The sequence below is a fragment of the Trachinotus anak genome, unplaced genomic scaffold (genome assembly GCF_046630095.1).
Source record: "Trachinotus anak isolate AG129_WGS33_773 ecotype Australia unplaced genomic scaffold, CSIRO_AGI_Tana_v1 ptg000002l, whole genome shotgun sequence".
NCBI classification, from domain to species: domain Eukaryota; kingdom Metazoa; phylum Chordata; class Actinopteri; order Carangiformes; family Carangidae; genus Trachinotus; species Trachinotus anak.
This window is the reverse complement of record NW_027273853.1, coordinates 27546290-27571691: the sequence shown is the minus strand read 5'-3', so window position 1 is coordinate 27571691 and position 25402 is coordinate 27546290. Positions and strand designations below refer to the sequence as shown.

General features: G+C 42.5%; 1 protein-coding gene across 5 annotated transcripts in view; it reads left to right on the top strand.

Moving 5' to 3' along the window:
• The first annotated feature begins 2054 nt into the window (after positions 1-2054).
• Positions 2055-25402, top strand: part of LOC139606938 (voltage-dependent calcium channel subunit alpha-2/delta-4-like) — a 71011-nt gene continuing 47663 nt past the window's right edge. The window contains exons 1-3 of one of the 5 annotated variants that reach the window (XM_071459424.1): positions 2055-2215; positions 2729-2853; positions 3771-3903. In XM_071459424.1, coding sequence (XP_071315525.1) covers positions 3818-3903 — 86 coding nt within the window. In that variant the 5' untranslated portion in view covers positions 2055-2215; positions 2729-2853; positions 3771-3817. Of the gene's footprint in view, positions 2216-2277; positions 2626-2728; positions 2854-3770; positions 3904-18497; positions 19193-25402 lie in introns of those variants that run through there. The other 4 variants (XM_071459414.1, XM_071459406.1, XM_071459433.1 and 1 more) reach the window with 4 other exon arrangements.

Here is a 25402-nt window from a genome sequence, read left to right as displayed (position 1 = left end):
CTGCTGGCTCGTCACTGACCCTTGGCCCACTTGCTTGATGGATGACTTTATGACACTATTTTAGTCCGGAGCGTCACTGAGGGCCAGGCTGCCCAGGACCCGGGTATGTGACCTTTCTCTGGGTATGTCTTGTCAGGAAAAGATGCGTCAGGATGAAAATTTAATGAATCCACAAGATCATGTTGAGCACGCAGGGCTCAGCGGGGGGAGGTGGTGGTGGTGGGGTTCCTGAACGTTCCACTGGACCAGAGCTGCGTCATGGAACTGTCGATGGAAACACTACTTCTACCTGCTTTCCACAGATCTTATTTCTCTCCCAAACACATTTCTGTCATACAGGTATGAAGTCAGATTACATCCTATTGGTTTTCCAGCATGGCTGCAGGCTGCAGGATGACTTCAGTATCTGCCCCTGACACTGTAAGATATATCCAGGGTAATATCCTGCACCATTCACACTACAACATGACATGTGTTTTTATAATTCTCCTGTTGCCCTGCTGGGGAGGCATCTTGGTTAAAAAGTGTCAGCGAAATGCCTGAAATGAAAAATGAGAGCAGATCGTATGGGATCCAGCTCACAGCATCACAAATCATCTCTCTGAGAGACGTTTAGGTGCCCTCCGTTCAGGAGGACGCTGGATGTGTTTGTGCAGGACGATGCTGCGCAGAGAGTTCACTTTCTAACAAATGCCAGAAATAGTTTGTCGGTAAAAGAGTTGATTTTTAACAGGGAGCTGTGCTTGTTTTGTCAGAGTAGGAATGACTTAGTTAACTTTAGAGGCTGAACAAAGTACAGCAAAGTGGTACAAAGTAGTTGCCAAATTATTGACTAATTCAGCTCTAATACTGAGTAAATAAAACCAACAAAGTTTTGAAAGGATGCTTTAATATTTCTCTTCCATAATATGGAATTAAAATGGGATTAAAAAGGGAAGCGTTAAGACTGGAGTATCCTACATTTCCCATAATGCATCTTAATACCGTCTTCTCATTAGACTCTTCCTGCCTGATGAACACCCTCTCCTTTAAAACCGCAGGCCCCAAGTTTGTAAACTACAAATCATGGAAAGGAAGTTCAGCTCTCATTTAAAATCCAGATTTAGTATAAATGTTGACAAAAATGTGATTTTTCCTTGGTCTGAAGTCTTTACTGTCATCACTGTGTGAACCTCAGAGATTCAGCTGAGTGTTTCCCCCCCGAGGCAGCGGTGAACGCTGCAGCGTGTTTCCTGAGTCGTCTGGCATGTTGGTAAATTTGTCCACTAATGCTCAGTAAGACCAACGACACGCTGGGAATGTATGACGCACACACACACACACACACACACACACACACTGTGCAGGCTTCACTCTGGGTTTATCAGTCAAAGACCTGGAGAGAGAACGTTGCTCCGCCTGAACTGAAACCTGAAGAATCCTGTGTGAGCTGGGACACCTGAACGTCTCGTCACTCTGCTGCTGGGACCTGATCTGCAGCTATCACTTGTATTTTTATTTGCGTGTCACACATTCTCAGTGCCCAACCCTCAGACGCTGAAATGCATCTTTAAATATTCACCTGGTATTAAATTCTATAATCTGTAAATCACTCCCTGTATTATAAAGCAACAGAGTACATTTCCTGAAGTACTGAGGTACTTTACTGAAGTATTTCCATTTTATGCTACTACGGGGGGAAGTGGGAGGGTGTGACCCCCTGATTAAAACTTGGATCTAATTGAGTTTCTGAATTAGACTGTGTCAAGTCTCTACAGATGAATGCTAATGTTAGCTGGTTTCTAACTTTAGCCTTAAATTACAATTTAGCTAACTAATGTCAGCTAGCTATTAATCTACCTTCTCATCTCTAGTGTTGGCTTGTCATTTCATTACCACTATAAAAAAAGTCATATAATGTCTAACACTGGTGCTCAGTCATGAACAGTGAGACAATGGAGGATTAGTTTTGATATCAATAAAGCCTTTATTTTTTAGCATTTATTATTTCATTTCAATCTTTTGTGTGGCTGTGGTGGCTTTACCTCTTTGATATTGGCTCCATTTTTTTCACTCAGGAATTCATGAGTTTTACCTGGTGAGGTAAGTGATTAATATTCTTACTTAAGTTGAGCGACATCTCTGCTTATGATCGCATCATGCGCATGCGCAGACATATGCGGAAACTAAACCTGCGCATTAACCGTTAAGAGGCAGCAGGAGCGAAAAAGACGAGGTAATGACACTAATTCATCCTCTCTGTGTGAGATATGCTGTGAGTTTGAGGAGTTGGAGACAGAATATTGTAACAGGAGTAGCGCAGGTCCTTTCAGGAATAGATCGGTACGTAGGTCGTGTGCGTAGCGGGAGAGAGAGCGGTTATGCCGGCGACCGGGGGGAGAGTTAGCTCGTTGGTTAGCAGTTAGCTCGTTGGTTAGCAGTTAGCTTGTAGCTGTGAACGTAGCAGCGTAAAGTTTGTCCACTTCAGGCTGTTTGTCAGGAAATAAAAGCAACGACTCCTCAAGACCGAAGTTCCCGCGTCTCTGAGCTTCAGCAACAGTCCAGAAGATGAGCCAGGAAGATTAACAACACTGAGGCTGGAAAATACAGGATTCTGCCTTGTCACTGTGTCACTGTCAGTTAATGGTAAATATGTTGAAGATTAGTGATTTTTAGACATTTTTCCTCTATGCTGCACATTTGATATGTTTAGTGTCAGCTCAGAAGAATAATCCTAAAACTTGCTCAGACAGGAAGGAGACAGGTGAAGACGTCCAGGTAGAGAGCAGGATGGAGGAGAGAGACCCTCAGCACAAAACCACGAGACAGGACCTGGACGTATGAGAGATTAGCTGCTACTGCTGTCATGAAAAGGTTTGTTTCAAACTGATCCATGGCCTGTCTGTAAAAGTCACCACACGAAATACTGTACTTCAAAAAAAATTGAGAATCCTGTACTTTATACATTTCAGAGGGAAATATTGTACTTTCTACTTTACTCCATTTATTTGACAGCTTTTGTTAATCAAGATCAATATATCGTTAATACTGTAAGGACTGTAAGACTTTGACTGTCAGCTGTGGTTATGATAATCTTATATGATACAATATAAATCCCATGAAAATGTCTGTGAGTTGCTCTCACATGGTTTCATGTAAATGTATATGGAGGCTGAAAGAGGTTAAAATTTTAAATTATTTTACAAAAAACAAACACTAGAGAAAAACTCCAGTGAACAAATATAGACATATGTAGCAGAGTGTTTTTCTTACTACGTCATTACTCATCCCATGACCCCAAAAATTTTTCTAGTGACCCTTTGGTCATGTTTATGTGTTGATGCTTTAATGTTATATACAATAATATATCAGTCACAGGGGCCTGGAACCAGAGAAATTTTTTTTTTTCTTCAAAAATTAATTGATTTTATTAAAATGTATATACAAAGAGACCTTTAGAGTCTGAGCTGTGCCTCACCCAGCCTGATGAAGATGTTGTGATGAGGATGTTTGAACAGACTGACCAGGAGATAGATATGAGCATTGTTAAGCAGCAGGGCTGAAAGCACAATAGGTTCATGAGTATTTTATCAGTATCTGTGTTCATGATACACACCTTCTCTCCAGAATCGTTCTGAGTTGACAAAACCATGTGAACCTCAGTTTTTTTCTCTTTTCTAGTGAGTTACAGCCAACAGTAACTTTTTACTTCTATCACGGTCATGATTCAGGGTTTTAAACCTCCCCTCGTATCTTCTTTTTATCTTTATGGCCTGTGCTATCTCTTTTAGCACGGGTATTCACAGAGCATGTTCCTGGGCCAAAAATACAATGAGGTATGACCGAGCTGAAGCACTTCAACCAGCCGGGACTCATTCTGCTTTCAACACCTGTAGCGACCTTCAGAGGCGTGAAGTACCAAAGGTACCAAAACCTCCTACTTGTCCTCATCTGCCTCACAGAATCACTGAGGAACGTTGTGTTGCAGACTATGACGTCCTCCATCCAAAAAATTAAAGATTAAAAATTGGAGAAACTTAAGGAACAGCAGTGAAAAAATTGCTTGTTCAGAACAGATAAACAAGTGTGTACAATACATGGTGGAAACTTTATACTTAGTTACTTAGGCTTTTTCTTTTCTATAAAGCTGGCAGTTCGTGCTGCCAGTGGCTCATTTATGCCACCTCTCTGTACAACAATATATTTTGACCTGCAGCTCGGAGTCAAACGTTCTGACAAAAACAAACATGGCGACGATGGAGAAAGTCATATTAATGTACGAAAGAGGCTAAAGTGGACACAGTATTGCGGATGGCGGCCATTTTTATAATTTCATTGTTGTGTCTTGATTTCGAACCACTGCCTACACTGCCCCCGTGATTCCTGGTGGTGCTGCTCTGTTTCCTCTGTATCAGTAAGCTTTTCGGAAAAAAACGCACAAATACAGATGAAATAAATGCTGACTACACACGGAGGCTCCGTCTGTGTCGGTATCTAACGTTGAGCATAAATGAGTCTTAACAAGGTTGGGGTGGTATTGCAAAACTTCCTATCATAATCTTTCTTTTCACATATGTAACATTAATATGTATCATGGCATAAATGAAGTGACTGTTTCTGTTGAGCCTAAAGATTCCCCCAAGCTTTATAGTACGCTGCGCTGGTGTTCAGGTACACTACCAGGTTGGGGGACTCAGGTGTGTGGCCACCCGTAAGGGCTGGACCCACAGAGTAAACAAGCGCCCCCCATCCACTGTAAAATGATTGAGCCCTGCTTGTTGTGCTCACTGTAGCAGTCCTGAGAGCTCGCCAGCTCCCCTGACTGAGTCACCAGTCAGTAACCAGTGTTATGGCTGCTGGTGACTCAGCATGAAATACCCCGCTGCGTTGTTGTCTGGCGTCTTGTTGGTTTAGCCAGAGATTCATCCAAATGCTAAAGTACCAGCTTCAGCAGAGCCTCCTAACAGCTGCTTGATCACCACAGGAGCTGGGGGTCAGGCAGCGGAGAGCCCTGCTGCTGTTAATGTGGGAGACAAACAGCTTCCCAACAACACAACAACAGTCATGAGCTTCTAAGTGACATATGTGGATGTAAATCCACTTTACTGCTGGATGTAAAATGGAAAGATTCCAGTGGCTGTTGAGCTTGGCTCAAAAGCATTAGTTCATCCCCAGGACACCTGTCCCACCTGTGCAGGTGTGTTCAGCCGCTGGACCATATACAGTGAACAAGCAGACTCATGGAGCTGAAGTGCAGCATTCTTATTTTCTTTAATAAAACCAGTGAGACTGAGGTCTGAGGTTTTGTTGCTGCTAGTAAAGTGAGTTCAGCTTTAAATGTTAGATCTGCAGCATGTTCAGGAAGTTTAAGTTTAGTTGTTCAAAAGTGTGATAAAAAATAAATTCCAGTAATCTGACAGATATACACACAACCACACACACTGCTCTCACTGCTGTAAAACCATAGGCAGCCGCCTCTACATCATGCCATCACCAGTATGTTTTTATTGTATGTGTGTGTGTGTGTGTGTGTGTGTGTGTGTGTGTGTGTGTGTGTGTGAGTGATAGGGGGTGAGAGGCTCAGGAGTCCATCTTGTTTTTTCATTTGCTGTTCTCCGTGACATTTGTTCCTGCAGCTGAACATGTGCAGGACAATTTCTCGATTCTTCCAGCAGTGGACAGCTGCGGCGTGAATTTCACTAAAGCTGCTGCTTTGGGGGGATTAGGCTTCACTCTGTGTGTGTGTGTGTGTGTGTGTGTGTGTGTGTGTGTGTGTGTGTGTGTGTGTGTGTGTGTGTGTGAGAGAGAGAGAGTCTCCTGGGACATGTTAACCCTGTGTAGTCAGAGGTCCTCCAGGTCCTGGACCAGGACCAGGATCTGAACTTTAACTGTCTCTCCAGCAGAAGACTCTGAACTTTACTTTCATCCTTTTACCAAACAAACTGATCTGAGACCTGCTCAGGTATCTGCTGGAGGAGACTGTCTCAGGATCTGAGAATATTATAATATCTCTTCTTATTGTTAAAGTGAACACTCTCAATAATATGTTGTGGTGAGTTCATGAGAATTAGTTTGTATTTGTTGTGGATAAGTTTCCCATTCAAGTGAATGTGATCTCAGATGTTTGGACCCCACTGACAGAATTAAAGGCTGTGAAGCTGCAATGTGAATAAAGTAAGAGTAAGAAATCACAACCACAGACCTTATTTCTGTAATCGAACCCAGTGGTTCCCAACCTATGGGCCAGGGTCCAATGGTAGGTCATGAAGGTATTTCAAGTGGGCTGTCAAATTATTTTCAAAATAGTAGGCTGTTGAAAATGTTTTCTCCTATCAAGGCCAATAGCTGAGATAAGCCAGTGATACAAGCTTTTATGTTCTGCCGCCGGACCACATCTTATACTTGTTTGTTATCTCAGTCTGATTGTGCACTAAAAGATCACATCCATTGCAAAAACTGGAGTATAAAAATGGAAAGCTGGTTAGCAAGAGGAAGAATTAAAAGAAGGTCAAGAGACAAATGGATCGACACATGATTTCTCCCAAGTCAAACAAAAAAGAAGATGTCCTTTTCCTTAGGAGGCATTATTTGGCTTCCGTATTGTTACAGGGTCACATGATTTTTGCGAAAACCAATTTAGTAGAGTAAACTCAAGACTCAACTTCTGCGGCACTGTAGATCACGGAACAGCCAGCAGTGCACTACCAGATCTCAGACTGCATCCCGGCTCATAGGAGGATCCAATGGACTTTGAATTCCAGAGCACAGTTTATAAACCATGTGCACTGATTTCTAAACCCAGAGTCTACACATATAATAATCTGTAATAATAATGAACTTTATTTATATAGCATCTTTCAGGTGGAATGTAGCAAAAAGAAAAGAAGTGCACATGGATCTTTTTCCCCTCTGTGCCTCCATACATTCAGTTTGTTTCTGAACCAGGTAACTGTCGACATGTTGAGACTTGACCAACACAGGTTAGGCAGTCAGCCCGTAGCAGCAGGCATATTTGGATATGTAAGTATAACCACTTAAACACAGTTCAGGCCATTAAATGTTCAGCTTCTGAAACCCTGAGCTGTAAAGACTGAGACAAGAAAATACTCCCTCATCTTCAGCCTCTTTTGTCTTTTTCAGCCTTTTTCTTGCTGCTGCAGTGATTCTGCTTCCTTTTCAGGATTATTTTAACCTTCTGACAAATCACAGATAATATCAGATCAGTATTGAGAGCTGGTGAAGTAACTTGGCTGCCTGCTGGCTGGGCTGTTCGGGGGTTAATTTGAAGGTCCATGGATGAGCACTTTGAAGTATGGCCTTTCAGCAGCAGCAGCGGGCGGCCGCTGAGCCCAGGATTTGCTTTGGTTAGACCATCATCGTGAATCATTTTTACCACAGAGAATATATTGATTTCCACAGGAAGACACTAAAACCCCTGAAAATCGGGCTGGGTAACAGGACACCGCGCGGCAGAGGGGGGATTTCTGCCGCTCTGAGAGCCTCTTGTGTGTTAATCGTCCACTCAATCTGCAGAGTCTGAGCGTCGTGCCAAGTTGGAATACTTTTATTGAAGGTTTGAAGTGGCAGAGCGGGAGGCCGAGGCCGTGCCAGAGGTTTAAAGCTCGATTTGGTCTGAGGCCGAGTTTGTTCTGCTGGAAACGACCTCTGACCTCTGAGGGAAAAGGTCAAGGTCGATTCTGACTTTCTTCTGTTTCTGTTTGTGTTCATCTCTGAACTTTTCTGCTCTGGGTTGGTTTTTCTTCCTGACAGAGTCAAAACGTGGCTGCTGTTGCACAGACGACGATGCAGTGAGGTTTGTTGAGCAGCACTAACAGAACCACAGTCTGGGGTTCAGGTCCCTCAGCTGCTAAATGAACGTTAATGGAGCTAGCCTCATTAATGACAACCTGTAACTCCAACCTCAAAATGAGCTGAGTGTTGATTATTGATTGATATTGATTGACACATTGAAATAGCAGCTGGAACAGATATAAACTCCTTGATCCAAATAATGAAGCCTCACAACTCTGAGCTGAATGAGCTCCAGATCTTGAAGTAGGATTCTGCTGTATGTAATATACTGCAGCTGTAATACCAGCACTGGTTTGGCTTTGTCTGCCATTGCACAAAATCGCCTCATATAAATAAAGGAGATTACGGTGCACACTCTGACATCACAAACCAAAAACTGAGTTTTCCCAGTTTACATGTAAATACTGAGGAGTTTTTCTGAACATCCAGGGTCCAATACATGTTTTTATTTTTCTTCGAAATAAGGTGATCATAAAATCATCATATGGTTCAGCTTGGCCAGACTCTCAATATTCAACAAAGTCCTAAGATTTGCCATGAATGTTTCTATATTAAAAAACAAATAGTAAATAAAGGTTGAAGAACCGCTGAGGATCTGTTTTTACATTCAGAATCTCTGACAAAGACAAGAAACATTTTAACAGTGACACTGAATCATCGCTGTGACCGACTGACCTCTGATTCAGTTTGGAGGAATCCGGTTTTGACATGTGGTCAGAGACGCACTTCAGCCTCTTCATCCTTCAAAGCCACAGCTTAATTTTATTTGTGTGGGTTGACACAATCAACCAATAAAAACACACAAAACACATACACATGATCTGGTCTCTCCTCCCTCTTAAACCTCCACACTCCTCCATTAAAAAGAAAACACCACAGAAGAAGACTCTTCTGCCGTCTTAAGTGAATTTGTGAAGACAGTGTTTGACCCGACTGAAACACAACACGACCCCTCGCTTCCGTTAATAGGTGAATGAAACTGCATCTGGGGGTCGATTAGCAGTGAACGCTCTTTGTTTTCGGGGGGATGTGTTTATTGAGCGCTCGCCTCAGAAGTGGAAAACCATCTGTGTCAGTGTGTCGGTGAGGTGTTGTTTTCTTGGAGCGCCATGCCAGCCGAAGGTAACAGGCTTTTTAACAAGGTGTCTTTACGCGTCAGGCAAGTGGCAGTGCCGAGGGCTGCCACGAGGATGAGTTTACGAGTGACCACACAAGGAGACAGTGGGCAAGTGGGCCCCCGGTTTGATGGAGGGCCCCGATATTTACTGCGAGTCTGTTTGGGTCCTTTACAGCCTCCGAAAACACAGAGAGGAGAGGTGGATATGAGGATCAGGTAGACTGAGGGAAGAGATGTTGGCGTCTTCATGATGATGTTTAAGGTTTAACAGATGAACAACTGCTGCAGTTATGATGTTGAAACTCATCTGATCATCAGAGCTCGAATGACCTTTCCTCCTTGGTCAGGATGAGTCCAGACAAGTCCTCGGGTCTAAACAGAGAAGGAGCTTGTTTGTCTTTCCTGATGCGTCACCTCTGTTTTTATCGTCGTGTTAAGTTTAGACAACCAGTGATGAAAACATTCAGTGGCAATGTTTCAGTCCAACAGAGAGCTTCCATTGGTCCATGTTTTTCTTCATTGTTTATTTAAAAGCAACTTTCCTAACACACCTGTCTCCCCCCAAAACTACCAGAAGACGGCAACAGCATCTTTCATAGGTTTCATATGCAACTAAAACTACTTTATTACACCTCAGCTTTTAAGCTAACATGGAAGGTGCTCAGAACATCTACAATCCTGTGTCAACTGGGCAAACTCCATCTGCTGAGGAATAATATGATCGAAAGCTCCAGAGCAGCTTCTTAAAGGAGGTTTTTTTAAGTTTTGCTGTTGCTACATCTCCAATGTTAGCATTAATAGCTGCCAGTCTAGAAGAAACATGAGTTCGTCATCAAACTTCATTCCTTTACTCACCAAGAGCTGTCTCCAGAGGTGAAAAGCAACCCTCTTGTTTTGCCTCTATTTCTATCGCTCCTTTTCTTGTAATGAAGTGTAGCATCCAGTCTGAAGAAGTAGCTGCTCAGAGGACGTATTATAACCTCTTGTCCTATAAATGCAACGATTGCAAGACTGGTAAGAAAACAACTGTTAATGCTAACATTGGCTACATAGCAATAGCAAAACTTTAAGTAGCTCCTTTAATGGACTGTCCAGTGAGATTGCTTTCTCAACCAATTGATCAAATTTTAGGAAAATCCTCACATCTAAACAAGGCTGTTCTTCAGATATCTGGGTGACATATACACAACATGTTAAAGGCTTTATTTCAGTGTAGGTACGACATGCTCCACACTGTTAATTTGCACTTTTTGGGTTTGGGCCGATGCTGCATCTAATGTGCACATTTTGAGGTAAAGCCTCTTTTTTGTAACCATGAGTACCTCCCCTTAGTTGCACCTTCTAGGTTATGAACTAAATGAAGGCCCCAAACCGAAACGCAGCGGTCTTACACTGCAAGTTTTGCTGGAGTTTTGACTCCTGTAAAGTCTTTTGCTCCAGGTTAGCTGCAGGTTTGAATCCCAGTCCCTGAATGAGCGGTGATGCACTGAAATAAACCAAGCTCCCTCATTTCCCCCTTGATATAACCTGATTAAACCTGACAGCCTCTCCTCCTCCTCCTCCTCCTCCTTTACATTCATTAGTGAAACATTCAAACTCGCTCATTTTCCCCAACATCAGCTCTGTTGCTAAATTAGTTAGCTATGAAGCTTGCTAATTTCAGTGGAAGGAAGCTAATGAGCTGTTAATGTATAACATTACACATATTCAGCCTAAATTATGTAATGGTAAATATATCCATGACTCACATGTCAGGACAGTTACAAATCTGGTTTTCACTGAAGATATTTCCCTGGTATTTTAAGTTTAAAGCTGAGACACTGTGTCTCTTCAGAGGGAACACTGAGCTGATGTCTGACCATCACAGCTGCTGGAACTGGTAACATTAGAGGGATTATCAGACCTGCAGACCAACACTGGGAGTACACATGTGCACACTTGACAGTGAAAGCTGATTCAGACACTCCCCATGCAGCCCCTCCCTCAGTAACTACTGTGTAAGAGATTCTAATCACTAGATATTGGCTGATGTGTTGTTTTGTATTTTTATACTGAATATCGAAATCAGAATCGGCCTTAAGAATCTCTCATGGTGATTAGAAGACGGTTTCTGTTTTCTTATATGGCAGAACTGCAGATTGAACATTTGACTTCCTCCTAAAACCTTCAGCTGATTTGAATCAGATACATTCTGTTTCCTGGGAGAAGTGATTTCCTTCAGACTCTTTCTGTGCAGCCAAGGCGGCGGTGGCAGCAGGAGCGAGGTGAAGTGACAGCTACAGGTGGCGGCGCAGGGCTTCAGAGAGGACAAGAGGCAGAACAGCAACTGTTGGCCAACGCCTGCAGATAAATAATAAACCAACTGTGAGCTGAGCGCTGCTCCTCAGGAAGAACAGAGAACAAGAAGTGATGCAGAGGGAGGAGGAGGGGGAGGGCAGCAGTTTAAACCTCTGCACTTGCGGCTTGGCACAGTTCGACCTGGCCTGGATTTTTAATTAAGCAGATGTCGCCGTGAATATTTCAACTTTTAAGCAATACGATATGGACAGCGGTGATGTAATATGTGGAGGGAGCAGCCAATAAGTGAGGAGTATGTGCTAAAGGCCGATGACCACGGCGATGTCACACAACTGCAGGAATCCTGCATGTAAGAGGAACATGTGCCACATGTAGTTAGATTTGATTAACTTCAACTTCTTTGTTGTTTTGATGTCACATAGAAGACCACAATGCATTCTGGGTGAGAGTTGTCATTTGAGTTTCTGTCACCGCACAATGTCACTAGCGCAAGTGTAAACCGTTTAAGGTCCGCCATCTTGGAGAGCTACTTTGGTTTTCGACACAGGAGAGCGGTGTTCGGTTCCCATGTGAAAGTTGCGGTTTATGTTGTTTCCATTATCCCTGACCGTTTGTTGTTATTAGTGTAACCATGACAACGAAGATCATCTAATGTTGGGAAGTACTTAATTTAACCCAAATCACCATCTTTTCCTAGACCTGACCAAGCTATTCATATTTTAATCATGGCGATGAAGCCACTGTCGTTACAGTCTGCATGCTTATTATCGTAACCATGAGAACCAAGTTGCCTGCCGCCATGGGGGCAAAATTTTAGGAGACTCTTCTTTAGATCGTATCAGAGAGTTGAAAAAAACAAGGTAATGTTTTTCAGGTTGGAACAGTTGTTGCACTTTTCACAGAGAATCAAAATAAAACTTCTCTCACTCCCCCACTCAACTTGACTCCCCAGCTATTTTTATCTAAAACCTTAGTAAAGCTATGGCTCTATGTGTGTCTGTCTGTGTCCGTGTGTGTGTGTGTGTGAGTGAGCAGGGTAAATCTGGTCAGGAACCAGTCTGGACAGGATGGAGTCCACAGCAACACAGAGCTCATGTTTTACTCGTGCAGCACATTTCCCCATAACGTTCCTTCACTTCTGTTATTTCCAAATATTTCTGTGGAGAGTGGAAGTGTTTTAATCCACAGATAATTCAGTTCATGCCACATCATCTTCAATTAATATTTCCTTCTCTGTGCAGTAATGGTTTAGACTCATTTGTGAGGACTCACATCAGTTACAACTTAAACAGCAGCTTTGAAGCCTATAGACGTAACTGTCACAGATGGTGTAAACCTCACTGCATTTAATAGTCTTATAATTAATAACTTAATGAGTTTATCATGTATTAGCAGTATACACATATTTAGTAACATTTAATAACACACTGTATTATAGTTATAAGTGTTTATTAATGTGGTTGTTAACTTTAGAAACCCACAACTGGAGGCTGCTGTATAAACCAATAACAAATCATAACACAGTAAAACACAGTTGTGTCTTCACAGTAGAAGATATTTCTAGATAAATGTTCTACATTAATAAACACTTAAAAATGTCCTTACAACTACATTATAATGAGTCATAAACCACTGACACGTCTCCAGACTCTCACCTCTGTGATTCCTCTGATGTAAAACCCTGAACAAACTGATCTAAAGTAGTGTCCGTGTCAGAAGAGACTCGTCGGCTGCAGAAACGTCACCTTGTTGTTCGACCAGTTTAAAGGAGGAGACGACGACGATGATGATGATGATCTGTGGGAAGTAGGGGGCTGTCTGTGGTGATGGATCTGGTCTGTGTTGTTCACAGATTTGCAGTTACAGAGAAGGTGAACGTCTCTGAGCGTGTGCGGAGTATTTCCTGTCAATGAGTCACCTACTTTGCAGGGAGATTGACGGCTGCTGGTTCTGATGCCGTGACTCGACAACAGATCACATGTTGGCGATAAAAACGGCTCCACGCTCAAACTATGACATGTTCCCTCTTAACGGGGCATCAGAGGGTGAAGCAGCTGGGTGACATGCAGCCCAGGGGTGAGGGAGGGTGGTGGTTTTGTGGTGGTGGTGGTCGGTCCCCCCTCCTCCCCCCACCTTACCCCCTGTCTCTCCAGATGCCCCACGATGACAGAGGCCCCCGCCATCGGCCGCAGCAGGACACTTGGCACTGATGTGAGCTGTCGGTTCTCCCGGAGGCCGGAGCGTGCCAGGCGACAGCTGCAGGGCTCAGGGTCTCTACACATAAACCCCCCCAGAAAACATCACCATTAACCCCCCCTACCCGAACCCCTACATAACCCTCCATCCACGCCAGGCCACGCGGGGCAACGTCCTCCTCAATACGACCATTGTTGTGCTCTGGGTCGACTAAGCCCTCCATATCAGAGGGATGAAACCCCCTCCACACACACACACACACACACACACAGCAGTGGTCATGAGTGTGGTGCTGTGTTAACACAAGGCTGAGGATGATGGACTGGACTTTGAAAGCTCAGCAGCTGTTTGCTGTGTAGAGACGCAGCAGAGAAAACCCACCGTTCAGAAAACTGCAGAGAAGAAGAAAATATATTGACAGTAAAGTAGAGAGGATCACACTGATGGTTCACGTTGTCGTCCTGTTACAGATTTATTTCATACTTTAGATTTTCCTCACTCTGTGCAGCCAGTGGTTTGGGCTCAGTGAAAGTCTGTGTCTCTGTTCCCTTCACTCACTTCCTGTCGTCTCTTTACTAACAACATGGTGATAGAGGCCACGGTAGAGTTGATCACACTGAATAACTGTTACAGCCTCATTTTAATTGAACAAAGATTCTTTAATCTGAAGGTTTTACTCTCCTCTTCATCACTGCAGCTCAGAATAACTTGAGGAGACTGTGAGCAGAACTGGAAATAAAAACTAAACCTCTGATGACTTTGATTAGAACAATGATCCACACACTGATCAATATTTCATGATTAGAAATGATCATTTCAGTCAGACTGAACTACCCCTCATTTCTCTGCTTTGGCAGCAGAAACAGTCTCACATTAACTTTTTTCATGTTCATCACAGTTTGTTCGTCATCAGACAAAAAGACTCAGTAATAAACTAAACTACATAATAATTTCTGCACTTATTTACAGTATTTTAGGTTGATTTTTAATATTTCTAGTGTTTCTTGTTTATTCTGTGTGATCATGTTGTTTGGATTTCATCTTGTTGAATGTCACTTTATGACAAAACTAAATAACCAGATTTACCTGCAGCTATCAGTGTTTCTTCTCACATCATGTTAAATACTTTACTCACGGTTCTGACGATGCTGTTGATAATTAAAAATAAAAATATATTATTTATAAATATTATAAATAAAAACCCTCTTTCACTTGTACCTGGACAGGTGAACCCAGAGTTAACTGAGCCAGGTGATAACCAGCTCCATAGAACAGGTTGTCAGGATGGAAAGTGTCAGGCTCAGTAAAGTCAGATAATGAAAAGTTATCCAGGGTGTGTTGAACTTTCTTTGCAGTAGAGGCCTCAGCTCTGTAGTTGGATTCTTCTCCCTTTTATTTGACATTATTCTCTGATTGGCTGTTCAGTGTAGTTAGGAGAACTATTCATTGTGAAATATTAATATATATGTTAATGACGAACCTTTGGAAATATCCTGCATCTTACTGAGACAAGTGTCTCAGTGAGTTTGTGTGTTTTTGTGAATGAATCACAAACAGCAGCTAAAATAAAACTCAGAGAACACAGTTACGTAACAGATCAGTATTTACTGAAAGTGAGAGCTGTGTGTGTGTGTGTGTGTGTGTGCGCATGCGCGTGCGTGTGTTTGTGTGTGTGGTTGGGAAGGAGGTTATGTAACTGGCATGTTGCTATGGACACCACCTGACCTCTGACCCCGGGGTGAGTGTCAAGAGGAGCCTGATGATGCCAGCTTGTCACGCTACGCGTCACACAACTCAGGTCTCACAGTAATGTACAACTACTACGGGGGGGGGGGGGCTGGTGTACTGAGCATGTGCAGAACAACCTGAGAGCGAGCTCCGATCAATCATCAGGGAACAACTTATACGTCTCATCACTGGGTTCCACAGCAGATCGTTATAAAGTCGACATGAAGATTGATTCTTCAGCTGACGACGTATTTCCCCCCAGATTCATCAAATCCAAAAATCCACAGCAGCTCGGTAAGAGGACGACCCACCTGCTCAGGTGGTCGATTCAAACAAGCTGTATGCTGTCAGTTTCCAAAAGAAGGAAACCGACGTACAGTAATAAGTGTGTGTGACAATGTTAGTGTTGTAATTGGTTCAGTTCAGGTTTGTTATAATTATTATAATTATGTTTAAATAATAACGGGACATTTTCACGAAGACGTTCGTAGAGTTGTACTTGGTTGTTGTTGACATGAAAACTGACAGAAGTAGTTATTGAAGGAATGGAAAAAGATCCTCAATTGTGTGTGTGTGTGTGTGTGTGTGTGTGTGTGTGTGTGTGTGTGTGTGTGTGTGTGTGTGTGTGTGTGTGTGTGTGTGTGTGTCAGAAAAACACTCTAACTGTGTGATTTACTCTCAGCTATGACACTGAGACCACACTGTTACCGGATCCCCCCTGATACCCTGAGGACCTGGAACCCACCTCATCAGCACCTTACCACACACACACTCTCTCTCACACACACACACACACACGGTTCTGAGAAGTCTCAGTGAAGAATGTGCTGTTGTGAGGATTTGAAGGGCGACTGAACTTCATGACCAGGATCAGAAAAATGATGAAAGCAGTTTGTTTATTAAAACCTGAAAAATTCATTAATGGATCAATTATCTGTAGTTGAATATTTCATATAATCGTATTCCTGACATTTATCAAAAAAAGGTGGTGATATTTTGTCTACATGTCTACTGTATTTTTCACATGTTAGAAATTTAGTTTTCACATATAAACTGTTTTAAAACCAATAATATTATTATAATATTTTTCACATGTGAAATAATTTTCCACAAGTGATCAAAATCTGAAATGTGTTTAACATGTCAAAAAAAATAACATTAACATAAAAAGTTTATATGAAAAGTTATCTTCAGCCTTTGGTGTGAACACTTTACAGACAAGAAGCTTTTGGTAACATTTCTGGAGCTTTCAGTCATGACACATTATCTTCATAGAGTTGCTCAGTTGCCATGAGATTATAGAGTTTCAGATTTCTGTAAAGATTATATTGATCTTCAGTACAGAGAACTATTGTTGATCAACTTTTTAAATTTATATTAAACAGCCGTCCCAAACATATATTGTTGTAATTTAGACACTGATTCATATTTTACACTATAAAAAGCCCATAATTTGGTCACATTACTTTAATATCTTAGCTTCTCAAAGACCTTTCTTAATTTTTATTAATGTGATTATGTCTAAAAATATATTGTTTCATGTAATATAAAGTGTGTTTTTTTTTTTTATCTTAAATCCTGTCAGCCTCTGAATCAGTCCCAGTTTTAACTTTAGTTGTTAACAGACTGTATAAAGTGAGCCTGGCCCTGCTGACCCACCTTACTGAAGGAGGAACAATAGGAGGTGGTTGATGTTGTTCCATTCTGTCGGTGCTGATGTGGCGGCGTCTTCACGGTGTGAGCTGTGCGTTTGTGTTTGATGACCTCACGACCCCGTACACTTCGACAGTAGAGACATGTTGTTTGTTCCTCACTGCTTCCTGTTTGAGGTAGAAGACCTGGTTTTCAGATTAAAGTTGGAACCAGGTTCAGTTTTAATCAGTAGGAGAAACAGATGTAGACGTGTGAGCTTGTGTTACTGTTGTTAGTTGTATGTTACACTGTCTAACACTAGAGGGAGCTGTTCACTCATTATTCTTCACAGACTGTACTGGCTGTGTCTATGAGGAGGCAGCAGCACATGTTTCCATATAAAATAATACAATTCATATTTTAGAGATGTTTATTTATTTTAAGGAAAATGATCAGTGTTTTGAACTGTATTAAACTCTTGTGAGCTGCTGTCTGGATCCTTTCATTAACAGAAGTCAGTGCGGATGTGATGACACAGTGAAGGCAGTGCAGTGAGGGATCAGATCTTCTCTGACACTCTGATCTATTGATCACCTGTGCTTATTTTGGTGACTCTGATCAATAATTAATGAACCTATGCTCTCAGAGATCACCTCTGCATCTGGACACCTGATGAGCTCAGTCTCAGTGAGGGTGAAGTTTGAGGAGCAGAGCTCTGACAGGTGATCACATGAAGGTTAACTCACTAAAAACCTCTGCAGGCTCCTCAGGTGAAGAGTCCCATCTTCAGGAAGGACTCATTTTCATCCCCAGCCACCTAACCAAGCAATGACTGTTGTTATTATTATTATTGTTGTAACCATGGCGACGAAGGTCCAGTACACTCAAGCTTGCATTCCGAATGTGTATCCATGACAACTGAGGTTTGGTGCGCCTGGCGCCGTAGGGTCATTCAGGTTGGAGGACATGTTGAGGCAGTCTCGCCGTTTCTCTGCAGTAGCTGCTGTTGTTGATGATGATGATGATGATGAGGTGGAGGAGGAGGAAGAGGAAGAGGGGGCTGAACTGTAATTAGTGAGCAGCTTTACTTCTAATTGTTTTTTTATCAGATTAGATTTAAAGTCTGATCCAGAATGTAGACTGATAGACTGAAACCTGGGAGTGTGTGTGTGTGTGTGTGTGTGTGTGTGTGTGTGTGTATGTGTGTGTTCATCTGATTTGTTTTGCAGATCAATTTTGATGCGATATGTGAATAAATGTCACCAGTAATTTAAGACATGAGGAGCTCTCAGCTGCTTTTATTTTGTCGTAGCTCTCAGAGTGAAACAGTTTGGAGTCCTCCATCCTGAACTGACAAGTCAGGTATCAGGTGTCGTCGTCCTGCTGCAGGACGAATCCGAACACAGGGAACAATAATTAATATGAACATAGGAGAGTGTGTGTGTGTGTGTGTGTGAATACTCAGCTCGTTGTCTGTGTGTGTGTTGGGGCATCATGTCACTGTTGGCCAGCCTCCCTCTCTCTCTCCCTCTCTCTCTCATCAGCCAAACTTTTTTCTCCTCTGGTGGCTCTGATTGGTTGCAGGAGAGTCTGTCTCCAGAAATCACTCTAATCCTCTTAGATAAAATAGAGCCCTCGTCCAATCCCCAGCTCCAATCCCACCCCTCCCTCCCCCTCCTCTTTCTCTCCTCTCTCGCTCCTCTCTCTCCATGGGGAAGAGGAGTTTTTAATCCAAGTGGATTACGTCGCAAATTGGGCGACAGTGGAGGCGAGCGGCTGCAAAATCTGCTGCCTGCGTTGTATCTTCCTAAATATCTGCACAGTGGAGAAATTAACCCACTTGTTATTGGCCCTGGTTTCACAAGGAGCTACCTGGAAGAACCTGGAAAAACCTGGAAGAACCTGGAAGAACCTGGAAGAACCTGGAGCAGGTGCAGAGGTGCGTCACGTTTTTCCTGCAGCCTCTGAAAGCAGCAGTTTCTTCTTCTTCTTGTACTGGACGTCATTTTTCCTTCCCATCACTTGATCCTGGAGAAGTTTAAAGTCTTTAAAAATCTTCTGGAAGTTTCCCTGAAGATAATGAGAAGATGTCGGCAGCGGGACAGGTTTTTCCAGACATGACAGAGAGCATTCAGGGTCTAAAACCCGTGGCTGTGACCATCATCATCGTCATCGTTTGCTTGCTTTAGCCAACATGAGGAAGCCGTTTCCCACAAACTCCTCCTGATCCTCTTGAACTTTCAGAGCGCTGAGCCCAGTTTGTGAAACTGCCTCCAAAACTTTAAGAGTCCGATCAGCGAGGGGCTTGATGTCCGGGGTTGGAAGCAGGATGGAGGGCAGGACGCCGGGATTCGTGAAGCTCCTGAGGATTCTTGGATTTTTCTGCCTGTGGATTACAGCGGAGGCTCAGATGAAGATCCCACCAGAGACGTAAGTGTCCTTCTTCGCTTCTTCCCCTGGATCTCAGCTCATGCTAACTTCCACCTGCTGAGAGACAATCAAATGGACGTGTTGTCTTTGTCTTTTGCATCATTATAAACACATTTACCCAAAACCCATCATGACACTTTTGAGATGTTTGGAAACGCTGGGATCACGACTAGAATGTAAAATAAAGCTGTAGTCTGTAATGACCCTCCAACAGGTCAGTGAGGGGAAACAGTAGGACAGTTTGAGGGCAGAGTATGAGAATAAATTATGTGCTAATATGGATATTGCACTGTCCTGTAAATGGGTCATTACTGTAGCTGAAGTCCATGATTCAGTCTGTTTAAAATCTGAGGGATGCAGGCTTTAATATTCTTGTTCAGATGTTATGAGGAGTGTTTCTAATGTTTTTCTCAAGCACTTTCTTTTCCTTCATTTTTTATAATGAAAAAATTATTAATCACACATTTGATAACTTGTTGACAGGGTGTTTTATCTGTAAAAGTGAACGACTAGATGTGTCTTCTGTTAGACGTTGATTTGATCCAGTTAAACATTTTATTTAAAGCCAAACCTACAGCAGCCATCTGTGCATCACTAAAGCCCTGCAGACTGTGTGTTAGGGGTCTGTTAACAGTCACATTAGAGCTGTGTCAGTGTGTCAGCCTGTGTGGACGTGGAGCTTATAGAAATCAGTCCTGATTGGACCTGTTCCAGATACATGGAGCTTCAGACAACAAACTCCCAGAATGCACTCTGTTTTCATGAAGATCCTGAGGGGATATGTTCATGTCGACAGGCTGCTGCAGTTTTCCCTCAGGACTCTGAGCTGGAAGCTGCTTCCCTCCGTCTCTGTCCACAGCAAAATGCTTTCAGTGTCCTCACATCATTTTATATGTAATGTTAACCAGAGCAACTTTAACCTACTGTAGTTTAAACCTAACACACAGTCTTCAACCAGGAGTCCTGACTTTCCAAAACCTAAAATGGTTTTCATTTAACAAGACAAGAGACACACACTTTATTCACAGGGGAATCAAATGTTGCTCTAAGCAGTGAAACAGCTACATCTGACTTTTCTAAATAAGAACTAAAGATCATCTCAGACACACTCTCTAAACCTGAAAAACACAATTAAAAAAACAACTACTAAGGGGAAAAGAAGCCAAAGTTGTGCAGAAATATATCAGTCAGGAATATATTTTAGAGAATTGAAATAAAACCTTTGTTTAAAAGGCTCTTATTTTACACTTCTCCTGTGTTTTATTTAAAGTGTTGATATCCATAAGAAGATATATTTGTGGTTTTAAGAACCCAAAACCATCTCTAGTTCTAGTAGAGATGGTTAGCTCTAGTAACAACAGGTCAGTCAGCCAATCAGAAGATAGGCTCTTCTGATTGGCTGACTGACCTGCTGACTGTTTTCTGAGTGATCAAATAAAAATATAGCAGATTTCATGTAAACACTCAAAGAAACCAAATCCTGTAAGTTTGAATGGTGGGTCCAGGTGGGCGGGGGTTGGGGCATGGCTGAGGGTGACTGCTTTCTTGTGACATCACAAAGTTCCAGAAGTCCTGACGGCTGGTTTTAAGGCTCAGTTTCTGAATACAGGCTTTGTGCATTTCTCTGTGGACTGAGGCTTTGATACTTTCACAGTATTAATATAGAACCTAGACCTGCTTTATAAAACACATGGACATCTACCTTTAGACTGGATGGGACCTTGAGATAAATCAACTCCAGATATACAGCCAGAGTCATGAAGAATTATCTGAATTATTGTAGTTTCTGATGCTAATAACCACGTTAGCATGATAACCGCTGCAGCTTCCTCGTGGAGGACAGACTCTCCCTCCTCCATCACCATCTGTGGGGCAGCATGGCTCGCTGGCCATCGGCCACGCCCCATCAGCCCGGTCACCTTCATCCCTGACCCACATTCACCACCCGACTGACCGCTGCAGGCCTGGACAGAGACCACCACCATCAGACTCAGCTAAGCCCCTGAAACCAGCCTCATCTGGTCTGAAGCAGAGCTGAAGAGATGTGTCTGTGTCTGGTGTCGTGCAGCGTGACTGAACTGAAATTTGGTTTTGATTTAATACACCTATATACCTATGATTATTTGGTATGATTATCTGTGACCTCCTCCAGCTACAGGACATTACTTGGCACCTGCAGAGCTGCCACCCCACACTAAACCATATTTACTGTAAGATCCTCATTTTAATTCCTTTGTTGATCAATCGAAATGAAACTGTCGCACAGTCAAAGAAATAAAAACTATAAGCCCTGCTCCATCCATCCATTTTCAGCCTCTTTATCTTGGGCCAGGTCACAGTGGCAACAGCTGGAGCAAGGAAACCCAGAAGTCCGTCTCCCCAGTGATGTTTTCCAGCTTCTCCTGGGGGGTTCCGAGGTGTTCCCATGCCAGAGGAGATAAATAATATCTCCAGTGTGGTCCGGGCTGGCCCCAGCTTCTCCTACCAGTCTGGGAGACCTCCACTGGGAGGCGTCCCAGTCAGATCCCCACACCACCTCAGCTGGCTCCCTTTGAGCTCCTGGTCGTGGGTCAGTTATAAAATCCTTGCACACTGCAGAGCATCTGTCCTGCTGCAGGTTGTGTCAGCGTCTGGCTCAACAGTTGTTTTGCCGGCTTTGCCAACCATCAGCACCGGAGCCAAGAGCGTCAGAGCAGCCGACAAACAGGAGAGGCACCACTCTGCGTCGCTCTCCGTTAGTTTGTGGTGAGGTATTTTGAGACATGACTGTCAGTGCGATGCTGTAAAGATATTACGAGCTGCCCTCTCCGACCTCTGGGCTTCTGGTTTCGGTGTTTTTATTACATCACTGCAGGTCACTGTCTGGACTGCTGACTGTTTGACCTTCCTCCTGCTGGATGTGACCTCCAGATTGAGATGATGATGTTCAATCTGTCTTTGGTTCCAGGTTACAGTCAGATATGGCTTTAATCTGGTGGACAGATCAGCCACAGCACCAAAGATCAGCTGATGAGATTTTTGAAGTGATCTTGATGGAGGATTTATTTATTTATTTATTTAGGTTCTTTTAGGCATGTTTTGTCAGAATTGGTGACAGATGGGAAAACGCTGCAGGTTCATATTCAGCCAAAGAGTCATTAGGAGACCTGGGAGTTTTACTGAAGTTTACTTCTCCAGCCTGATACAAGCTGTGCAAACCTTTTAGTCACTGAAAGTCAAGTGAGCATCTTGGAGAACCCGCCACAGTTCTTCAGTGGATTTAGTCTCTTCATGTAATCCCAGACTGAGGCTGAGATCAGGGCTCTGTGGGGACCTGACCATCTGTTGCGGGACTCCTTGTTCGTCTGGTCCCTGAAGATTATACTTCATATAAAGGTAGATGGTATTTGATTATAAAGCAGGTCTAGGTTCTATATTAATACTGTGAAAGTATCAAAGCCTCAGTCCACAGAAAAAAACACACAGCCTGTATTCAGAAACTGAGCCTTAGAACAAGCCATCAGGACTTCTGGAACTTTGTGATGTCACAACAAGCAGTCATCGCCTTCAGCCATGACCCAAACCTCAAAGCCTTCACGCTGAGATGGTTTTAGTTTCTTAAACCCACAAATATATCTGCTGATGGATATCAACACTTCAAATAAAAAACAGGAAAATTGTAAGATATGGACCTTTAAACAGAATTATTGAAGTTATAGTTCAGGGTGGTCGAGGTGTCTGTGTGTGATTTGATGTTTGAATCACTTTCTGCTGTTGAGCTCTTTTGTTAAAACCCTGAGTTAAGACTAAAAAGTAAATCTGCAGAGAGCTGAGGGCCACACAGAGGGATTTATGAAGGATTGTTATTCGCAGGTTTGATCCCCCAACAGCTGATGGCTCTTTTCATCAGCTCTGTGTCCTCACTGTGTGTTGGCCTGATGATCTGCATCAGATGAAAACTGCGTGATATAGAATATTAACTACACAATGAACTGACTTCACTCTCTTCAAGTCCTTTGTTCCACTTCAAATCCAAGGAGGTCCAATGTGTGAGGCTCAATGTTTTTGTTGATTAAAAAAAGTCATAAAAAGAAAGAAAGAAACATCTTTAAACTAATGTTCCCCAGTATTTTATGTGTAATAGGCACTTTTTTTCTGCTAACAAGGTCCCAGTATGATGAGGACAAGCTGCCTCCAGTAACACACAGAACAGTGAAGAGACAGAGTAAAGGCTTCTTGGAAGAAATAAAATGCAAAAATAAACGTGTGTGAAGGTTCTCAGTCATCCGGGTCGTGGTTATCCAAGACGGATTGAACTGAGAGCAACTGGACTTGGTCTTGATGTTTCACCTCCCGTTCCAAGAGGCTTCTTCAGGTCTGAGAAACAAACACCACATCCCTGCAGCACATTAAATTGCTCCACCTGAAAGACCCCGCACCGCACATGTTCTGCACAGGGAGGACAGGTGGTTTGAAAGAGGAGTGAAGTCAAAGTAGAAAAACCCTCCTTCAACAGAGGAGGAGGTCTACAACACCCCCCACCCCCCACCTGCAACGCTGTCTTTTCCTCCCAGTAGATTTAACGACCATTCACACTTCATCTGACTCTTAACGGCTGCTGTTACAACAGGAGCATTAACTAAGTGACATCAGTGACCTTGATATCGACCCCGCAGAGGTTAAAGACTCCTCACCGCTCGCTCAGAGCTGAGGAAGCCTCTCTGATAAAACGTCTTCAGATAACTATGACAAGGTTCAGCTGACGTGAGTCAGCTCCTCATGGACAAAAAGAAAATAATTAATTGGTATATTTAAAATGAGCTTTTTTTTATTTATTTTTTTTTTACAGTTCCTGGATTAAGAAGGATAACAAAAACAAAATGGATGTGGGGACGTGGTTAGTTGAAGACGTCTAAAAAAATCTCCTGTTTTTATTTCATTTGGTTTTTAGGTTTAATTTCACACTGTGCATTAGCTTTCACCACATATTTTATCTCTGCTCTGTGACCTTTATTAACCCCGTCCTCACTCAGTCTGCACCTCTCACTCACTGTCAGCTGAGATTTAACTGTTGGTCGGACACAACAAAACATTTCAATATGTTACCCTGGATTTTTTTCACTGTTTCATAGATTAAACAATTAATATGGATTAATGTATTTTTAAACATACACACTGTGTGTGTGTTTGTGTGTGTGTTGTGTGTGTGTGTGTGTGTGTGTGTGTGTGTGTGTGTGTGTGTGTCTGTGTCCGCGCGCACTGATCTCAGAGGATTAATGTCCAGAACAGATGGACCAATAAACTCCTCTGTTCCTCAACACATGCTGAGCAAACACACACACACAGAGGGTGTGTATGAAGTCGCGTGTGTGTGTGTGTGTGTGTGTGTGTATGTTTGTGCTGACATCACATTTTCTTCATCCTCTACCTGTAGTTTTTTACCACCTGGATTAAAATATTCTCTTCTCATCAAGGCATAATTCACTCAGTGTTAAAAAACAAAAAAAACTACAAAAAAAATCATATTTGTTTTTTATAACTTTTCACTTTTCTAATTTTGCACATCAGCATTAGAATCAGAATCAGAATCTGCAGGAATTTGCATTGGAGTTTAATAAGAAAAGAAATATAAACAAAGATAAAACAAACAGGTCCTGCAGGTCAGGAGGTCAACAATAAAATCTTAAATATTGTTATCTAAATAATATAAATGTGAAGTCATCATCATTTGAAAAAAACATTTCAGTGGCAGCAGATATGTCAAAACAGAGTGAAGTTAAAGAAGGGAAAGAAAATCTACCATAAGTGGTAGATTGACTAAATGAAAAACAAGGAAAACAACACAGGTGATAAAAAAGTAAAATAAAAGTTTTGTCTTTGCTACATGTTAATTTTTCTGTAGGTGAAATTTGGTGAAAGTAACAAACATCATCTGACAGAGGATGAAGTTTGCTTCAGAGGCTTTATTTGATTTTATAGTGTAGTTCTTATATCATTAGTCGCAGGATTATAAACACCTGAGTAACAGTTTAAAATAAATAATTTTCACTTTTATTCAGTCCACCTGTTACACATTCAAGTGTCCCGAGTCACAGCTTCTTCTCTGTATTTTGATGATTTTTCATTAGAGATTCAGACCCAGCCTGCAGCTCTGTGCTGTGTTGTGTTGTATCATTGTGTTGTTGTGAGTTTGTGCTGAGCAGACACCTGCAGCTCTCTGCTGTGACCCAG